The sequence below is a fragment of the Polistes fuscatus genome, unplaced genomic scaffold (genome assembly GCF_010416935.1).
Source record: "Polistes fuscatus isolate 324 unplaced genomic scaffold, CU_Pfus_HIC Scaffold2, whole genome shotgun sequence".
In the NCBI taxonomy this organism is placed as follows: domain Eukaryota; kingdom Metazoa; phylum Arthropoda; class Insecta; order Hymenoptera; family Vespidae; genus Polistes; species Polistes fuscatus.
The window spans coordinates 17,744,312-17,763,996 of NW_025113096.1; the positions used below are offsets into that span (position 1 = coordinate 17,744,312).

At 34.5% G+C, this 19,685-nt stretch overlaps 3 protein-coding genes across 21 annotated transcripts; 2 read left to right on the plus strand and 1 right to left on the minus strand.

Annotated features, from left to right (window-relative positions):
- Positions 1–590: 590 nt before the first annotated feature.
- Positions 591–10,884, plus strand: LOC122516022 (MLX-interacting protein-like). 5 transcript variants are annotated; one of them, XM_043633506.1, is made up of 16 exons: positions 591–1,018; positions 3,302–3,728; positions 5,438–5,544; positions 6,324–6,397; positions 6,522–6,647; positions 6,731–6,944; positions 7,023–7,118; positions 7,189–7,453; positions 7,556–8,255; positions 8,374–8,541; positions 8,621–8,765; positions 8,866–9,068; positions 9,134–9,600; positions 9,709–9,832; positions 9,916–10,045; positions 10,136–10,884. In XM_043633506.1, the coding sequence occupies exons 2-16, from the start codon at positions 3,352–3,354 to the stop codon at positions 10,255–10,257; spliced, it is 3,318 nt and encodes a 1,105-aa protein (XP_043489441.1). In that variant the 5' UTR covers positions 591–1,018; positions 3,302–3,351; the 3' UTR covers positions 10,258–10,884. The 5 variants fall into 5 exon arrangements, with proteins under 5 accessions (XP_043489441.1, XP_043489443.1, XP_043489440.1 ...); XM_043633508.1 differs by having other exon boundaries at positions 3,314–3,728; positions 7,577–8,255; XM_043633505.1 differs by having other exon boundaries at positions 592–1,018; positions 3,314–3,728.
- Positions 10,885–12,536: 1,652 nt separating this feature from the next.
- Positions 12,537–15,879, minus strand: LOC122516028. 12 transcript variants are annotated; one of them, XM_043633539.1, is made up of 6 exons: positions 15,529–15,745; positions 15,349–15,376; positions 15,151–15,260; positions 14,943–15,005; positions 14,372–14,423; positions 12,537–13,122 (listed from the first exon to the last, which is right to left on the minus strand). In XM_043633539.1, exons 3-6 carry the CDS (start codon positions 15,256–15,258, stop codon positions 12,788–12,790), a joined length of 558 nt encoding a protein of 185 aa, XP_043489474.1. In that variant the 5' UTR covers positions 15,259–15,260; positions 15,349–15,376; positions 15,529–15,745; the 3' UTR covers positions 12,537–12,787. The 12 variants fall into 12 exon arrangements, with proteins under 12 accessions (XP_043489474.1, XP_043489471.1, XP_043489477.1 ...); XM_043633536.1 differs by having other exon boundaries at positions 15,500–15,745; XM_043633542.1 differs by having other exon boundaries at positions 15,349–15,397; positions 15,500–15,745.
- A 141-nt stretch (positions 15,880–16,020) lies between these two features.
- On the plus strand, positions 16,021–19,613 carry LOC122516027 (AKT-interacting protein-like). 4 transcript variants are annotated; one of them, XM_043633528.1, is made up of 8 exons: positions 17,120–17,327; positions 17,513–17,522; positions 17,876–18,057; positions 18,149–18,213; positions 18,621–18,721; positions 18,793–18,980; positions 19,096–19,264; positions 19,342–19,613. In XM_043633528.1, coding segments are annotated over exons 1-8 (801 nt in total). In that variant the 5' UTR covers positions 17,120–17,325; the 3' UTR covers positions 19,426–19,613. The 4 variants fall into 4 exon arrangements, with proteins under 4 accessions (XP_043489464.1, XP_043489465.1, XP_043489463.1 ...); XM_043633529.1 differs by lacking the exons at positions 17,120–17,327; positions 17,513–17,522 and adding an exon at positions 16,021–16,124; XM_043633530.1 differs by lacking the exons at positions 17,120–17,327; positions 17,513–17,522 and adding an exon at positions 16,951–17,105.
- The last annotated feature ends 72 nt before the right edge of the window (positions 19,614–19,685 follow it).

Here is a 19,685-nt window from a genome sequence, read left to right on the forward strand (position 1 = left end):
TGTTTGTGAATTTTATTATTTTAAAAAATTTTGAAGTTTTTAATAACAATAAATTTTTCAAGAATGAAATGTTAATTTTTTGTCAAGTAAAAATGTAATCTTTCCTCGTTTTTCGTCAAATTTATAATAGGACCATTTCCCTGCGTTCAACATGTATACTCGTCATTGCTTGATTTTAACTCTGCACTCTGTGGGGAATTTGTAAAACTAAATTTCGCAATTAAGAGTTTAAAAAGTATTTAAAAACATACAATTTGAAAAAACGACTCATTTAGTGGTTTTTCCAGAAGTTACAAACGTTTAAAAAAGAAAATCTCAAATTTCGTAAAAAAATTCATATTTTAAAAATGGGTGGGCGCAAAAATTTGAAAAAAGTCATAAATACGTCTTTTTCAGGGTCAATAAAATATAAAATTTTTAACTGAATCGAAAGGGATCATCTGAAAAAGTAACCGACTGGTATTGAAGGCTCGATATGTATAGTAGTTTGCAAAAAACTTTAGAACAGAAGAGTTTGAAAAAAGCGCGCTTGACGTTTAAGATGTTTCCGACATCGTCCAAGAGAGTTCGCGATGATCAATTAATAGAAAGGAGAGTGAGCGTGCATTGCGGCACAAACAGCGCCTCCCATCCAATCGGCTCTAACTATCAGTGCTTCTGTTGATGGTCGTCGACGCTGTGCTAACGAGTTGCAAATGGCGTCTTGTAAGGCAATATGAACCTGCGTGTTCTGTCTAGTAACGCGTACGGACCTCGTCCGGGCGCGGTGCCTTGCGGCCCAGCCTGACGGCGAATTTTATTCTTTTCTTCTTTTTGAAGTGCGTACTTTCGATCGATCAGTGTTTTTATACTTTTGTCCTTTTACCACGATCTTTCCTTATTTTCTTCCTTCTCCTCCTCCTCAATTCCCTTTTTTTTTTTTTGATGTTGTTATTGTTGTGTGGTTGTTATCAGCGAAAAGAGACGCAATTAAATAAAAGTGCTACAGCAGGAGAGCGTTGATAATAAAAGAAAGGAGGTAAGTCGATACAAAAAGAAAGAAAAAAGAAGCTGGTGCGCATTTGATCAAGAATAAAGCGTGTACCTCTAGACGTGACGTCTGTCTCTCTGGAATCTAGAAGAAAGAAAGAGATAGCTGAGCAATTCTCTTTCCTATCGAGCATCTACGATACGTTCTCGGAGTAAAAGACTATATCGTCTCCTCTATATCTCTCTCTCTTTCTCTCTGACTCGCTCGCTCGTTTCTACTTTCTGCTTCTAGATAACGCTTGTCTCTTTCGCGCGCGCCCATAATTGACATATACATTTACTATCTAGAAAGTAAAAGAGAGCCAATTTCAAAGTCACAAATAGCGCGTACAATAAAGACAAAGAATTAGGGAGCCAAAGAGAGAGAGAGAGAGAGGGAGAGAGAAAGAAAGAGAAAGAAAAGAAACGAGACAGCAGAAACGTTGAAAAATCTTGTAACTTTATAATTACCCAAAAACTTGTTAATTAGACATTTCATTATAAAAAAGCAATCAAATGGAATGCGTTATCCTTTTTATTGATTGGTAAAAAGATAAAAGAACCATTATGATTTTAATTGTAATAACATAATTATTTTACGATACAACTAGAGTTCACCTATTCTAATCTTCCAATAGATTAAGATAGTAAAATTAATAAAAGCATTTGTAATGGCAACGAGACAAGCGACATGAGAAAACTGTTAGTTTCTATAGGCTTATATTTGTTTGCAATGGTATAACTAAAAGAAAATTACTTTATAGCTTTGAAGCGGTATCGCGATAAAATCAAATAGGCGGTTTAAAGGTTATCCGTGACAGGAGGGTTTTCACGCTCATTATCGGGAAGAGCAAGTAACAAACACACGTGTGGACAAAACCGAATGTTTGCTTGAATTGCACCAACGATTGCATAAGCTGCAATCGAAACTACCAAAGTCTCTCTAAACTCTGTTTCAAGCTTTTTTCTTGCTTGCCTATTTTTAGCCTACCTTTTCTAGTGTTTTTTGATCAAATCGCTTTGTTAATTATATCTATGTAATTAAAGAGTGAATAATTTAGTATCCTAATTTACTGTTAATTCATCTTATTATCATATTTTATTCGTCATCGGATATTCAAGAGGCAAGTCTATTAAAAAAGAGGAAAAAATAGGAACGCGCTTGATTAGACGTGGACGCGGTCGCGGTCGCGGACGCAACTAGCGTTTTTGTTTTACCAACGTAAACATAGACTTGGCATGCAGAGTTGACGAAGATCGAGGCTAATCTCGACGATAGGAAACTAAAGGAGAGGAGGGAGGTCAAAGGCTAGGAGCGGTCCTCGCGTTATGAAAATTTTACTGATCGAATCAAATTTTCTTCTCCGTGGTGAAAAAAAGGTCGATAGGTCGTTGACTTCAAACCGGACCATTTCGAGATACTTTGGTGATTGATAAATTTATCTAACGGTATTGCGAAAGAATCGATTAAAAGGACGGAAAGCTTCCGTCATTATTATCAGAATATAGCGGGAATGTAAACTCCTTTCTGCTCGCAACGCGTTGTTTCGTATGAAACGGGGTCGTCCATTACTACGAGAAGAATCATCTTGTTATCATCAGTTTATCATCTTTTCCGCGATAAATGTTTTATTAAAGCAGCTCTCACACACAAGCACACACATCGAGCTTGTCACCATTAGGCCGATAAAGAAAAATTATCGCTTTGTTTAATCCTTCAGTAGAATAAAAGACATTCTGGCGACGGTGGAAATAGTTTGAGCGTATCTCCGATGAGCAAGGATGGATACGATTCTAGTGGAAAACTCGATATTAGACTCGCGATCGTTGCTCAAATCATTACGTCAATCAACAAATTCGATAGTAGTCGATCTAACAAATCGGTAGATAGGACTAAGATTGATATAGATAAGGTTGAACGTAAGTACCTTTGTTAGATTACGACAAGCCGTACTAACTTAACAAATATTTGGCGCGTAAATTATCTTAAGGTCGGTGCGGTTACTTTGATTAGAAAAAACTCGATAAAAAGAGGAAAAATTAATCAGGAGTTTGAAACTAATTGTGAGCTTACGAAACGTTCACACAGGCGTCCGCAACACCTTCATTTTTGTGTAAACACGCTTTCTCGCGGTTAGGCACGTGCTGCACGCGTACCGCTTGTAAACTAAGCCGAAACAAAGGAGCGTCCACTTGTTAATAATTTCGAATAAACGTAGAAGGATCAACAGGTAGTAGAAATAGGTCAGAATAGATGAACCGATAGATAATGTTAATAATATGTCAAAATAAGTTTTTAATTCAGGTATACGTGGTGGCTCGAGCAGACCGGAGAGGAAGGATATGCAAGCCGGATTGATTTACAGGAAGCTCTCGGCGATGATGACGTCGAGCCAAAGTAGTGTCTTCGATCGATCCGAAGGAGAAAAAGAGGAGACCGGTAACAACAAAAGAAAAAACGTAGGACGAGATTCCAGAGAGACGATACACTCTGGCCACTTTATGGTTTCCGATTTCGAAGCGGAAGCGCAGGACGACGAGGACGAACTCGCCGTTCCTGTTCCCGACGAGGAAAACACCAAATTGGCGATTATGACGCCGACCAATTTTTCCTTCGAGAAGTTCATGGGCGGCAACTTCAATTACAAGCCTAATTCTCAACAGCTCAGCATCGAAACGTCCTTAAACAAGCTCTTTCAGTGCATGTCCTTGGCCTACAGGTGAGTCTTCTGCCTTGCTGAAAGAGACAGAGAGAGAGAGAGAGATGCATGGATCAACGTCCAAATGGGACTCTCCCTCTCTTTCTCTCTTTCTCTCTTTCTCTCTTTTTCTTTCGCATTCGGTAGGTCAACGAGAAACGGGGAATAAAATTAATGAAAGCGAGGCCATAGAACCGTACGCGCGAAGACGATGCTATTAAAGGGCGCGACTTTGCCTTTGTTAAACTCTGTCAAAAACGAGTCGTGAGCTTGTTCCTTCTTACTAACTAGGATTGTTTTTGTCGCAATGCTCGGCAAATTTATCTTCGCATTTGGTAAACAGCATTTAGTTATCAGATAAATATAAGATTTTTCCAGCTAAACGTGTTGTTCTGTAAGGAAAGAAATCATTCTCGAACGATGTCGTCGATATTTATTATTTAAGGAGAAAAGAAAGACGTTTTCTTGTGAAGCGAGCGCGATAAAATCTCCCCTAAGTTTATATGGATCAATTTTTTCTCTTGGTTATCTTATCGCCATTAGTTGGGAAAAAATCCAAATAACTAGGGTCTAATGCCAAGGCAAATTTTATTAGCAGAAATCTCGAAACGAGTTGCGCAGAAACCTCGCTTCGACGATATATTATTGCTTGCTTTGAGAAGAATTCCTTTTCGAATTTGTGCTCGATTCAACTGTTCATACTTGTTCAATTACTCCTGTACGTCCAATGTTTGCAATTGGTTCACTGACTTGCGTCTTATTTTCAACGTCTTATGCTTACGTAAGCGATAACCTCGTATTCGTATGCGTTCGCCTATCGTGTCTTTAGTATCGCCATTTTTTTGTATTCCTTTTTAGACGGTATCGTCATCTCGCTATCGATATTGATTGCGATCGAGCAACTTATTTTTCGCGGCATGTCGAACAACCAATCCTCGATTAGCGAATTTATTCTTCGATTCGAAAAGCGGAAAATTTGTAACTGGGGCTCGTAACATATGTGCTCTTTAACGAAATATTGATAAACGTTTAAGGATCTTGTTACGATATGGATATCTCGTAAAAGGCGAGATCTAATGAAGCTCCTCCTTCTAAATATATATATTATATTTCTTCCAATGCCCTCTGCTCCGATATAATATAACACTACTTTGACTAGAATACGTTTACGTAACGCATGTTTGATAATTTATCCGCGCTCTCGTCACCCACGATTCTTTCTTACGTAACTCAGCGAAAAATGGAATAAACAAATTTCTTCTGGAGAAGCATGCTTTTCCCGCATATTTTGTGAGACTCTTCCTCTTTTCTTCTTTCTACTTGAAGATTTTGTCCTCTAGCGAACGAATAAACGCATAACCGAGACACAAATCGCTTCGCGGCAACGACGAAACATAGGCTTCCTCTTATATCTATTTAATATTGAGGATAAGTAGAAACTATAATCGCGGGTAGACGGCTTACTATAGTAGTATCTCTTAGTCTCGATAGAACCAGCAAGAGAAATGTATTTAGTATGCGCATACATATGGGCGAGGTCTTTGTTAAACTTTCCACCATTTAAAAAGCGATAAGCGCGACTGTTTTATCGATCGCTTTCCAATTCTCTTACTATCCTCTTATTTTTTGTACAACTTTGAACGCGATTCGGCTTGACTACCTTTAAAAAATATTCGAAGAAACGGCTATGTAGCTGTAGTATGACATAAGCGCGTTCGAATTTGTTCCAGACAGAAGCTGACGTCTCCCAAGTGGAATCGCTTCAAAGGGATCAGACTGAGGTGGAAAGACAAGATCAGATTGAACAACGTTATCTGGAGATGTTGGCATATGCAATGTGAGAAAATGAGACTGTAGGAGAACTCAATCGTAACAAGTCACGGCACCATTCCTCTTTCCCTCTTTCCCTTGTTGCATGTCTTCCTTCTTTCGTTTGCTCAAAAGAGTACAAATATTATAAACGACTGTAATCCGCTTAGCTCGACGGTTTTTTTTCTTTTCTTTTTCAAGATATTATTATGTTGAATCAGTTTGAGCAGCAACCCGTTCTCGTTCCTCCGCGATTCGTCTCTCATATTTTCTCTTCGAGCGAGATTCAAATAACATTTTATTCTCGACTACTACTACTATTTCCAACTGGCATTCCTTCCTCAACTAGTCAACTATCTCCTATCGATCCTTTGTACGTATGTGTCTTATACGTGTCTTATATAGATACAAATGTATATCATCGCAACGGTATTTAATTAGCAAAGAAACGAGTTTCGTGCAAAGCATTTGATACACTCGATCACTGTTTCGCATACATTTCCAATATTGTCGTAATGATCGGGGATCGTGTGTTTTATATTTTTTATTCTTAGTCGAGTTCCGACGCGAGTTTTTCTTCTCCGTTCGCGCTTCAATTTCCAACATAAAATGGTAGCAAGGAGAAGAAAATGTTTAAAATCGGAGAAAAAAGTCGGAAATAGTTTGCTAGTTCTCGCTACGCGTGACGTCAAAGAAAATGTAAGCTCGAATCGAAAAATCGGCATCTGCTCTAGCGTTTTTTCTTCGAGGCAGAAGCAATTTTTTACTTGTAGTTAGCTTAACAAAGCTTTTCTCGTGTTTTCGCAGTTATACTGAAGCAGAACACGTTGGTGTGTCAATTTGCATCGCCTCTCGACGTCGACACTCATAATAAGCCGGAGGTAAGACACAAAAGAGAATATTTTCACGATCTTTTCCTTTTCAATACTCCAATACTTCCTCGTTATTTCGTTCGAGGAAAATCTTTCTTTCTTTGTCGTTTCTTCTTACAATTGCTTTTATCAGGCAGTAGTCTTGGAAGGCAAATACTGGAAAAGAAAACTTGCTGCTGTTACCGCGGAATACAAAAAATGGCGCATGTTCTACAGAAACAAAATTCTTGGTTGGACGAGCAAGGATGGTATGGAGACGGTAGGGTAGCTTCTTTTTGATCCCTATTAATAAATAGACGAATCTAAATTAGTTGAAGTTTGGGTGGAAACAATTTTTTTCAGATGGAATCGATGGACACGCTGGATTGGAGCAACGGTATGGAAACATCGGAACATTTTGGCACAAGTGCGGCGAACGCGTATGGAGGCACCGGGGGATCTCACGGCGGAGAGAGTATGATGGTTGACGAAGACTATATGGAGCTTATGACCGATACGCTATTTTCCACAATTAGCTCCAATCAGCCTATATACTTTCCAGATCCCAGAGAAATCGGTACCTATTAACTTAACTTATCCGAACATTTCTTGAAAAAAAAGTTAAGATAAAAGCAAATGCTCATTATTCGTGTAGCGCGCGGAGCTAATCTTGCAGATTTCATTCAACCAAGTTTAGGACCACTCCAACCGAATCTTGACGATTTTATGGACACTCTAGAACCATTACAAGGTACATCTTCTCACAAAATGCACGAAAATAGTATTAAATAAAAATCTTAATTAAAGAATTTTATTTGTAGAATTCTTAAACTCAAAATTACCGCCTGTACCGGAAGAAGAGGACATGTTTCGAGGTGGTACCTTAAACACCAATTATCCCGATCTCGATCTGATGACGCCGATGAATCAGATGAACGAATTAAACGAAGAGGTAACGTCCAAGGACGAAAGATCATCTACGGCCTTGTCCGAAGAACAGGGAAACGGCATGCAGAATCTTCATTATACCGGAAAAATATATAACCAGTCTGAAGCGGAGTCTAGCAGCGTTTACAGGAATGACATGTAACGCATTCCCCCTATTTCTATTTTCATCCTTTTTCGGTCTAAAGAACGCGCGAGCGCCGCGCAGCGGCTTACGAAAAATTATTCTTTTCTCGAACATAGGGACATAGAGATGAATTACAGAGCCGTGGAAGAAAGTTTCGTCGAGAGGTCGACGGCGACAACTAAGACTACAGCAGCGATGAGGACAACCGGGGGGACGACGACATCGTCGTCGTCGTCGCCATCGTCGTCGTCGTCGTCGTCGTCGTCTTCCTCGGCGACAACGAAGAATAGTGCTGGTGGTCAGTCGACGCGAGAAAAAACTCGACAAGAAAATCGTCGATCCGGTAAAACCAATCGCGTGATACAGCAGACGCACCAACAGCGAGTGAACGCGTATCGACAGGTTGTCCAAGCCGTTCCAAATGTTCAACGAAATTCGTGCTACGAGCATCAGCAGCAGCAGCAGTCAAGCCAGCAATCGTATGCCATGGAAGTCCAAACAGCGGTGCAATTGGCTCCTATCGACAATCAAATGCAAATTGCGACGTTGAACGATCAACCCGTTAATGCAACACAAATCTCCTCGATAGCCGAAGTGCAAAATTTGGTAACTGCCCAGCAAAACTTTGCGCAAACCAATACGACATTGCCCGCTGATCAGCAACGTGCTATAAGATCCTTACCACCGACCCCTTCGATGTCTTCGAAGCCTTACAAAATCGTCCCACCGCTGCCCAACGCTTGTTACAAACTACCAAACGTCAGCCCAAACTTTAATACTCAGCAACAATGTAAATTCACCGGCAATAATTTCAAGGTACGAATGCGGCTCACGCCGTCATAACCGTGACGTGATCCGCAACAGTCTAGACGATATATCAAGTATAATATTGACGTCAACGAGATTACGCCTCGATTTATTTTCTCACCGACAGACGCATCCCGCGCAACAAGTCGTATCTGTTCCGACGCAACAACCAACGCAATCGCCGATATTATTACAGTGTAGATCTTCCGGCTTAGATCTTACCCTGCAACCGACTAAATTAGTAACACAATCAATCGTAACTACGTCGGAAAAGGAAATTTTTGCAGTGCCTAAAGTTCGTAAATAGTACTATTTTCACATCTTCCGGTAAATTCTTTACACGTTCTTTATACACTAAATCTCCTTATTTTCAGTATCAAATGAAACCACGAAACAGATCTAGAAGCAGTTCCTCCTTGATACCGCCGAGGATGAACCCATTGCCCTTGGCATCTGCAGTAAGCGACCCTGCTCTAAATTTAAATAACAATGTCCTGCTTGCGCATCTCCTTACAAACAGTACGTAACAAGGTTTCTCAATGACAACGACGCATTATATTTTACCGCGCTACCTTCTGCAAATTCTCCTTCTTTCCAAATTTTATCTTTTCCCATTTAGATACATCCAGTATATGTACGATGAACGCATCAACCGAAAAAATAATACCAACGACGAATCAATCTAATGACGTTAAACACATCTTACCTATTTTACCACCGACTGCTTCAGCCACTCAAGTAACTACCGGTCATCATATTGCAACGCCAGTCACAGTTCAAGCAATACAGTCTTCTTCTATGCAAGCATCGCAGCACCAACAGGTAGGATACTCGGAAAGAAAGAGAAAGACAAAAATCTTCATTGATCGCTAACGATTCGCTTTTAGGGAATACAATCTAATTGTGGTCAACAACAGATTCTCTTGAACGCAAATAATCAAACTCATCCATCGCAAAATAGTCCTAGCTCGCCGAAAGATCATTCTAATGCGCCTAGTTCTCCTCAAGCCTTGAGCCTGAGTCCCCTTCACAGTCCAATGAGTATCGGTAGTCCCTTATCGCCTCCGCGAAATTACATTAAAGGAGAATCGGAACGAGGACAATACAAGGAACAAAGAAGGGTCGGACATATTCATGCCGAGCAAAAACGCAGATACAACATTAAGAATGGCTTTGATATGCTTCACAGTTTAATACCGCAGCTTAATCAGAATCCTAATGCAAAATTAGCTAAAGCTGCCATGTTACAGAAAGGAGCGGATTACATTAAACAATTAAGGGCAGAGAGGAATCAGCTTAAAGAGGAGATGGATAGTTTGAGACATCAAATCGAGTGCCTTAATACTTCTATTAGGTGAGAGTGCGTCGTATATCATCTAAGATATTTTATCTGATAAAATGATTCAATTCAAATGAAATTACATTTATATCTATTTACTACCTACCTACAATGCTTTTTTAGTAATTGTCAATCTATGCTTCCCGCAACGGGTGCTCCAGTCTCTAGGCATAGAACTAATAAGATGAAAGAAATGTTTGATGAATACGTGCGTAACCGTACTAGAGAAAATTGGAAATTTTGGATCGTATCCTTGAAAAAATGATCAATAAACAGCTTAATAATCTAACCTAAGTAAAGTTAAAGATTTTTCTTAACAAACTTGTACAGTTTAGCATTTTATTAGAACCTTTAATGCTCTCCTTTAATACTTCGGTATCAACGGCAAGCGTCGAAGATCTATACAGAAGCACGGTACTATGGGTTGAGCAGCATTGCTCGCTCGTCGATCTCAGGCCAGGTTAGTGTCAAAGCCTCCTTTAAAATGCATTTTACATTGCCGCAACAATATTGCTACCATGCTACCTATACATTCTTATTTATTTTTCAGCTGTTCTCAACTCCTTAAGGTATCTGTGTACTGCCACTGATATTCTGTCAGATCCTGCTCGCCTACCCGAAGAAGCACTCGCAGCGGTTAATCGAACGGAAAGACGACGATCTGCACAGTGACGACCAACTTTAAATTACAGATCTCTTGGAAAAATATATGCGCAAACAAATTTCAGACGCATAAACATCGTAGAAATTGAAACTTACCTTGTCTAGTAAGGTTTACCTCTTATCAATCTTTAAGAACGATTATAAAAATGTTATATATTTTGACCAAACCTTTTCAAGCATAACTCCTACATCCAACATTTCTTATCAAATCCTAATCGCAAAAAGAAAAATGAACATTTAAAATAATCGATCGATTATGAAAAGAACGTAGCGTCCGAACTTATTCCAGTTTTGACTATGAGTAAAACAATTTGCATATGCCCTTATTTCGCATTCGCTTCGTTTTAAAGTTTCTTCGGTCTCTTTCTTCTTGTTCTCCTTATCAGGGTTTGATTTTACCTAATTTCATCACGAATTGTCGCTCTTCTCAAAGTTATTAAAAAATTGATCCATTTTGAAACTAATCAATTGCTACACTTGTTAAAAGCATATACATAGAAAATTTAATGCTAAGCGATCATTCCATGCAGATATTCTAAATACAAACAAAACTAGCATCGTAGCCATTTGAACTCTATTCTGTCAATTCTGTGATATTGCTAATAACGTATTACCGTAAATACATTCTTAAAAACATGTTCTCTGTAATTTGCATTCGTATAACTATAATACGCCACTAACTTTTATTTCATACGATTTATTTCAATTTCTTATACGTTCATATAAACTAATGATAACACCCTTCAAAGAAGCTATAGTCGCTACGTTCATTATATAAAACGTATTTTGTAATATTAATAAAGAAAGGTTTTTATATAATTATCAAACTTACCATTAAACTCACGAAAAATGGTAGGTAGATAATATTAAATACGATTTTTGTCTTACAGTCCAAATACATTTATTTTAAAATGTTCGATGCTGTATATGAAGAGATTTTAAATGCAGTCTCGCTCATATTTTCTTGCCTATAGTAATATTTAAAAATTTGCCTATTATCTAAAATCTTGCATACTGCATTGGTACATACAATTTTTACTACCAATTTCAGATACATTAAAATTTAAAGTTAAACTTATTCATGAAATGCAATTGTTATTCCGCAGACTTTAACATTTTTTATTTTAAAGATATTTCAATGCATCCTGTTGCATCCTTGAAGATTTATTTATTTTAGTTGATTTTTTATTATGTCATACTAACTTTAACAGGAAAAAAGGTTCATTTCAACGCAAGATACAACTTTAAATGTTCAATATGATTAATTTTAAATGTAGCTATGCCAAATAGTTATTATATAGTTAGATATATTACATTAAGATCTTTAAAAAAAATGTATAAATTTCTTATATATCCTTATTTTAACACGTTTCAATATATTTTTATAAATATAGGTGCCATATGAAACTCTTATTACAAGAGATTGGCATTAAAGTAATACACAACAGACTTTAAATGCCAAGCTTTTGCTATATAAGGAGAAAAAAGTAAAAGAATTATGCCTCTAATCGTGTGCCTTTATAAATTGTATCAAACTACCTACATATACAAAAATATCATATATATACATACATTTACCAGAATCTACTATAACATTTAATATGTTATTTAATGTTATAATGTACAAATCATTTATAAATGTCAGTTATTAAAGTTTAGCTACAAAAGTATTTTCGAAATTGTATACGTGTACGTATAGTACCATCATATACACGCAGAAAAATAAACGTGGGAGCGGAGCGGAGATGCGTCGAGGATCCAGCAATCTTAATTATGTGCATATGTACATATGTATTATACTAACATTAAATGGAAGGAGTACGATCGTACAAAAATAAATTTTCTTCCAAACTGTTTATTTTTAAAAACTCGTTTTTCTAATTGTATCATACTTTATCTTTTCTCATTTATTCAACTTCTTTTGTCCAATTTTCTTACAAACTATTCAGTATACACATGTCTTTTTCATTTACTTAAATTTAAGACATGTTTCAATACATATTTACAAATGGAATGAATGAAATGAAATAAAAAAAATAACTAAAAAATGTTAATTTTGTATATACCATTTCTATAAGCGTGAACGAACTAAACTTTGCTATAGTATACTGTTATTTTTCAAATGCTAATCTTGAGAAAGTGATAATATAATGGGATAATTATTGTATTTTATATATTCCTAATTTGTTACAGTTATTGACGTTAGAAAATAAATAATGTTAATGGCATTTTTATTTAGTTAAAAAAAATACAATTATATCCTTTCTTCCTCTTTCTTTCTGTCTCTCTTTTCAACTTTGTTTTTAAACTAAATAATTTGAGGATCGATTTATAGCTGTATATATACATATACACCTCTCCAAAAAAATGTTAGAATGAATATTTACTAAAAACAAAAGCCGGTGTAATCCTACCGCATAGCTTATCAACAACTAATTTTAAAACAACCAATTATAAGAAAAAATGAAATCAATCAACTTTGACACAATTTCATATTTAAATTTAGTATTTAAATATTAAAAGAATTTACACAGAGATATTAAATAACGCACGTTAGGAATGAACATGTTTCGCATGTCATGTACAAAAGAAAGCTTTTGTTTTCTTCGACCACCGTAAAACCAGGCACAGCGGTACAATATTGAGAGTGATTATTAACGCTACTTTCAATCGAATTTCCAAGCATTTGGATATTGTTACAATTTGTTGGTCGGAATCCGCAAACTTCGCAAGATACGGTCTCAAACATTTCTATCATTAAATTTATTTGACATATCGGACAAATGACTTTTTGTTTATCGTCATAAACAAGCGATTCTATCCACTCAATTTCATTCTGTAGCATACGGTCATATTCTGCTAACATCCACTGCTCTATAATTAAAAAGATATCATTTTTTGTATTATTATATAGGGTGGATTATATAAATGGGAATACCTACATATCTCTTTTGTTTATAATCGTAATAAAAAATTTCAAATGAAAAAGATGCACTATTACAAAGAAAATCTAATGATTGAAAGAATTTTTTCTCAAGGTCATTTTTTACGAGAATTTTAGGTCAATTTTGTTTTTTAAATGTAACTATATACTTTGTTTGTGATATTCTTGTAGAACATTAAAAAACGAATAAAAATGATCTGTATGACCATATCATTCCGATCATTTATTCTCGAGATATTTACATTTAAAGATAATTAAAACACATTGGGTCGCACACTCGTATTCTAATGTTAACAATGCTGTTTTTTACAGGTGCTCAAAATGGTGACCGTTTACTTTAATACATAATTGGAATCTTTTAACCAATTTTCTATGCACATTTTCTATTTCCCGTAATATTATAGATTGACATGTAGCTAGAATTCTTTGTTTCATGTTCTCAAGTGTGGTTGATTTTTCCAAATAAATTATATTTTTGGGTATACCTATACCTATAAATAAAAATATAATGGGGTGAGATCAAGGGAACAAGGTAATTACTCCACAGTATCTCATCGTCCGATTCAACGACCTCTAAACTTTCTATCTAATATTTCTTTTACATATTTCGAATAATGTGTGAGGCAACCATGATGTTGATATCACGTACATTGTTTAATATCTAACGGAGTATTTGATAAAAGTTCTAGGAGAATATAACTGAGAAATGTTGCGTACTTTTGTCTCGTAAGAGTGTTAATCAAGTAAGGATCTTTGATTTTAGATGATAGGATCCTGCATCACATATTCAGTCCATGATCTCTGTTTATTAATTTTTCTCATCTATCGCGGGTTCTTTACAGATTATTAATGCATGTGTGTATTTTTGGTAGTACAAACGAATAGTGCATATCTTTCGAAAATTTTAATTATCTTTAGATGTAAATATCTCGAGAATAAATGATCGGAATGATATGGTCATAGATCAGTTTTATTCATTTTTTCATATTCTACAATAATATCGCAAAAAATATATAGTTCCAATTAAAAAAAAACAAAATTGATTTTCAATTCTCGTAAAACAAATGACCTCGAGAAAAAATTATTTCAAATATTAGATTTCCCCTGCAATAGTACAACTTTTTCCTTTGAAGATTTTTAATACCAAGCTAAATTTTAGTCTGTCAACAATAGATTTACCTTGTTCCCTATATAGATTTTCCTCCACTTGCAGATTCTCTTCACAATCCTTCTTCGATAGGTTTGAACCAATTAATTTTTAATAAATTATCAATTTTTTAGTGCATTATATTATATACAAAGTGGTAAAGAAAGAGTCCGATATTATAAGAGTTTATAGTACTTATCAAGAGGAGTAAAAAATTTCTAAATAACATGGATCCTAAAGTCAACACCATAGATGTAAATTAACTTTATTATTTATGAGCATTCAAAATAGTATAAGCGAGTCTTTTAGCAACATATTTAATGTATTCTGACATCTACGGATCATAAATTGACGTACACTTTCAAATATTACATTAACTAGTATACTTCTAAGCAAATTCCTTTGTGTACATTCAATATGTTTCCTAGAGATTCATTTATAATATTTTAAACGCTAATAAATAATAAAAGTTAATTTATATCTAAAGGATTGATTTTAGGATTCATGCTTATTAGACATTTTTTACTTTTCTTAATAAGTACTATAAGCCCTTAAAAAATTGGATGTTTTTTTGATACCACACTGTATTAATGTATTTGTTACCTTAGCAAATCTTCTTTTATTAAATACTTGTTTTCTTCTTTCTATCATTTCTTCGCGAGATCTCTGTATGAACAAATTGTAAAAAAGTTGAAGTCAACGTTTTAGTCGCCATTTTATTGCTAATGATCAAAATCAATCGTATGTCGATAAATATTTATCAAGTATTGTGGCTTTTACTGTTGAACAAAGTGTATCATCATTTTCTAACCTGTCTAAGAATTTCTTGTAGATGTGGTGAATTATTTTTTATTTTATTTATACTATCTTTAATCCTCAATTTTGAAATTAACGATGATTTCGAACCTAAATTCTCCATGGCTTTGAATATTATAAGATTATATCAATATTAATATATTATATTAATATATTATATATTTACACATATATATATATATTAGTATCGTACTAGGCACCAGGATAAGAACGTTGTTCAACTGCAAAAGTAATGATAATTTCTATGAAAAATAAACCATTAGTTATAATTGGATATTAATAAATATTTACATTTTTATGTATACAAAATTACAGTAAAAAAAGCATGATATTACATGACATACTTTCCAACGATTACGAATAAGAAACTAACCCTACTCCGATTTACATCAGTTATTTATATTTGCATAAATGAGTGTTTGTATATATCGTAACACGAATATGTCAAGTCGAAATTCTATTCGCAATTAAAAGCAAATGTAAATGTCAGCACTTTATACATCTATGTAGCGTGTTCACAAATTCAAAAATAACTAATTCACTAGGGAAATATATTATAAGAATATTTTTATTATTTAACGTATCAAAAAAGACTTACAAAATATATGACAAACTTAACAATTATAACAAAGGAAAAAGGAAGTAGTAACTAGTGTTCACTCTTTGGTCGCTGCTAGTAAATACGCGTGTGTCTTGCTCGGTGGTTGGAACGGAAGAGAGCGAATAGCAACGGTTATTCATATACGTGGGGTTTTCTTAGTTATCAGTTTCGCCACCAGAGGCATGACGGTAAGAGTGCCGGTGGCGCCAAGTTTGGCGTGACGGCCACATCTATCAATAAGTACGATGGTGGAAAAAGATAGTCGTAGGAGAATCATCTCTTATGGGAGAAAATTTGAAAAAGTGTCCAGCTTTTGCTGAAAATAATAGTTCAAAAACCTTACAGAATGGCGCTGGTGCAGACAAAGGGTTTGTCTTATTATTATTATTATTATTATTATTACTATTAATATTTACTCATTTTTTTACGATTACTAAATAATTATTATTATTATTATTACTATTTACTCATTTTTTTACGATTATTGAAGTTATACTTCTTTTGGCGCGTTGGGGAAAATGTAATGGGGAGTGATTTTGTTCCGAGCGTCTGGAAAAACGACACCATGAAGTTTGTCGGTATTTACGACGAGCGGCAAAGCGATTTCAATTATACGGCATGAAAGTTGTCTTCTTTTCTTCTTCCCCTTTTTTTCTCAAGCGGGTCACCCATCCAATTACTAATCGTACTCAGCGCTGCTTTACTTAAATGATCGAAGCGAGAACTAATGCTGTAACCGCGCCATGGCTGTTGACGCGTCAAGTAATTCGATATATCTCTCTTATATTTAGTGTGGACTGATATCTATATTTTGATATTTTCTTTTTCTTTTTCTTATTCTTTCTTATATATATATAATAATAATTATTTATTTTTTTAAGTTATTTTTTTTCTTTGAAGTTTTTTTTTGAAGTTATTTTTGAGGTTATTGAGATTATATTCGTTTTGGTACGGCAAAAAAGTATAACTTCTTACGTGCGTACATAAGTACACACACCAGTTTTAAATAATTATTTAATTAATTTCAATTATTTATACTTAAACAACCTAAATGATCACCATTATCGTTTCGCATTATTATTTCTATTTCAAACTACCACCTTATTTCCCTTCCATTTTGGTACATATAGGGTGCGTTCCACTAAGCGCTTACAACGATCAAAATGCTCCTTTAGTCGTTCCACATAACGACCGCGGTCGTTGTGGTCGCGGCGAAAACGTCACTCATGACGTCATTACTAACGTTCACGCGAAGCTCACAACGACCCATCTAAAAACGTGGGTCGTAGTGAGCGTTGAGAAAATACCATAGTCCATTCCACTTGAATTTATGACAGTAACGCTCGTAGGTAAGTGGAACGGGAAAAACTGTGGTCGTGAGCGTGATCGTTGTGAGCGCTTAGTGGAACGCACCCATAGAACACGGGCGCCTTCCTATTTTTATATCTCATTTGTATACATGAAGTTCGTGCTCCTTGTGTAGTCCCATGTTTATGAGGTTACATCTACTGTGAATGACGTCATGGAAACTATAGGCTTACTTATTCATACTCCGAATTCGAACACTAGATGTCAGTCATTTTGCTTTTAATTTCGAATATATACGTGTCTTAATATTAAATAATTATATTAAGCTCGAGACCTTATTTCTATATATTACTTAATAAAATATCCTTTATATATATATATATTGTAAATAATACAAATATATACAATGAAGATAATAAAAATGTATATTTATTCGGAAATATAATAGGCAGTTGACGGCAAGTATTACCGACATAGTGCGATATCGAATGGTGATAATAGAAAAGTAGGAATCTGCCAGAGATTGTTTAATCTCCAATATCTTGAGAAGAATCTACAAGATCGACAATCTCGTATTTTAATATAAGTTGCGTATACGAACATGGAGCTGTTCAGTGAAATTTAAAAAATATTAATATTTTTACATTTATTTAAAGTTTATTATATATAAAATAGTATATCGACATTTATCATGTCAATGACTAAAGTACGTTTTAAGTGTAGTGTTTAAGATGCAATTAATAAAGAAAAGCAGGCAACGCATACATTAACTTGACGACTAAATAAAATTGTTATATTATGCACATTTTAGGGAGATAACGACAAAGATGACAATTTCAAAAGACAAGGTTCATTTAGAAAACTTTTACCAACGAATGTCAACGGTGACTCTCAATTAAACATGTCAGTCAAAATGATCGATAGGCCAAATATCTCTCAAACCAACAAAGATTATGCAATTTTCTTACAGGAGTATAATATTCTTTCCGAATAGTAAGTAGCTGTTATTAAGATTAGACCAATTATCTAACGATTGGATAAACTGTCCATATATCATTGAATGTATTTATTTATTTAATTATAGTAACATATTGCGTATCCAAGATTTAAAAGGAATTTATGTTATACCATCAGCACAGAATTCTTTTGGTATGTAACATTATTATTCTTTATATAATTTCCAACGGCAACATTATTATGTTACTGTTTAAATAATAATTTAGATAGCATTTGTGTATGCAGTATATCCACTGTATATTTAAGCAAAAATAAAGCATATTCCGTATGGTGAGCTTAGAGTTCATTGTATCTTTCATATATTAACATATATAGTTATATATATTCAGCTATTAACATATAGAGTTCATTGGTATTTTTATTGTTAATAGCTGAAATACATTTCATAGGTTTTGCTTGTCCTGAAAAACATTTGTATAATCTCAATGTAATTCTATTTCTAAATAATGTTTCTTTATTAAACTCTTTTATAAGCTTGTTTATGATTTATCGTTACTAGATATAGTAATGTATTTATGTAATAATATTTTTGATACCAGTATGGTTTGGAGTTCAATTTATTCGACAAGGGATTTATCAAGGTGGAGTTTTTAGATTTACACTCACGTTGCCTGAAAATTTTCCGGACGGTGGATGTCCTGTAAGAGTTATATCATTTCAAATGTTTATTTTCTAATCTTGGTAGATTTCATGGTAGCATTTATATTTTAGAAAGTTGTCTTTCAAACCCATGTCTTCCATCCGCTTATAAATCCAGAAACAGGAGAATTATGCACAACTTGGGGATTTGTTGAATGGAAAAGAAATAATAGGATATGGCAATTGGTACAGTACGTAACAAAAATACTTACTAAAGTAGATACAAGAATGACACCTATAAATCAAGAAGCATCCATTTTGTGAGTAAATATTTTTTTCACCTTTGATGTAAGGAGATTAATGATTATAAATTTGATAATATGCTTTAAATTAATAGATAATATTAAAGAAAGGTCGTTTTTCTATATATCCTAGATTGCAAAACAATTTTGATCAGTTTGGGGAACGAGCCAAAGAATGTGTGAGAGAAAGTTTAAATGAAGTTTATAATCCGCCAGCATTTGAGGATCCACATTATATTACATTCAGTCCGTACATACCAGAATTACATGATCCTGTAAAACAACAAATATATGAATTAAAGGTAATTCTACAATATATTAGAATATAGGTGCATTTAAAAGCATGCATCATTAATAATTATTATTTTTATTGGTTCAGGAAGTGGAAGGAAATCGAGCATTGGGACTTTCTTGGGTTCAACCTGGTTCTCTTCAACCATTTTCAAAGCCAGAATCCAGATAATGAGCTTTACATTATTTATCACAGCAACAATGGATATGTTTACGAATTTAATTGCACAAGTACAAAGCCTGCTCTCTCTCTCTCTCTCTCTCTCTCTCTCTCTCTTAATGACTTATATGATGAACAAACTGTTACTTTAAATTATATTTTTCTATAAACAGAATCGAGATACATATATTTGAAATCTATAACATCTTTTATTTATAAAATAATTCCTAATACGTACAATCTACCTGAAAATGCGAACACTTTTGTACTTA

Coding starts and splice junctions, on each gene's coding strand:
- LOC122516027 (XM_043633527.1), top strand. Junction 18,981..19,095: donor AATCAAGAAGCATCCATTTT/GTGAGTAAATAT, acceptor TATATATCCTAG/ATTGCAAAACAATTTTGATC. Junction 19,265..19,341: donor AACAAATATATGAATTAAAG/GTAATTCTACAA, acceptor TTATTGGTTCAG/GAAGTGGAAGGAAATCGAGC.
- LOC122516028 (XM_043633538.1), bottom strand. CDS start 15,258: ATGGAGAATTTAGGTTCGAAATCATCGTTAATTTCAAAATTGAGGATT. Junction 14,424..14,942: donor ATAAAAGAAGATTTGCTAAG/GTAACAAATACA, acceptor AACCTATCGAAG/AAGGATTGTGAAGAGAATCT. Junction 13,123..14,371: donor AAATCTATATAGGGAACAAG/GTAAATCTATTG, acceptor TTTTAATTATAG/AGCAGTGGATGTTAGCAGAA.
- LOC122516022 (XM_043633506.1), top strand. CDS start 3,352: ATGCAAGCCGGATTGATTTACAGGAAGCTCTCGGCGATGATGACGTCG. Junction 5,545..6,323: donor GAGATGTTGGCATATGCAAT/GTGAGAAAATGA, acceptor GTGTTTTCGCAG/TTATACTGAAGCAGAACACG. Junction 6,648..6,730: donor GCAAGGATGGTATGGAGACG/GTAGGGTAGCTT, acceptor AATTTTTTTCAG/ATGGAATCGATGGACACGCT.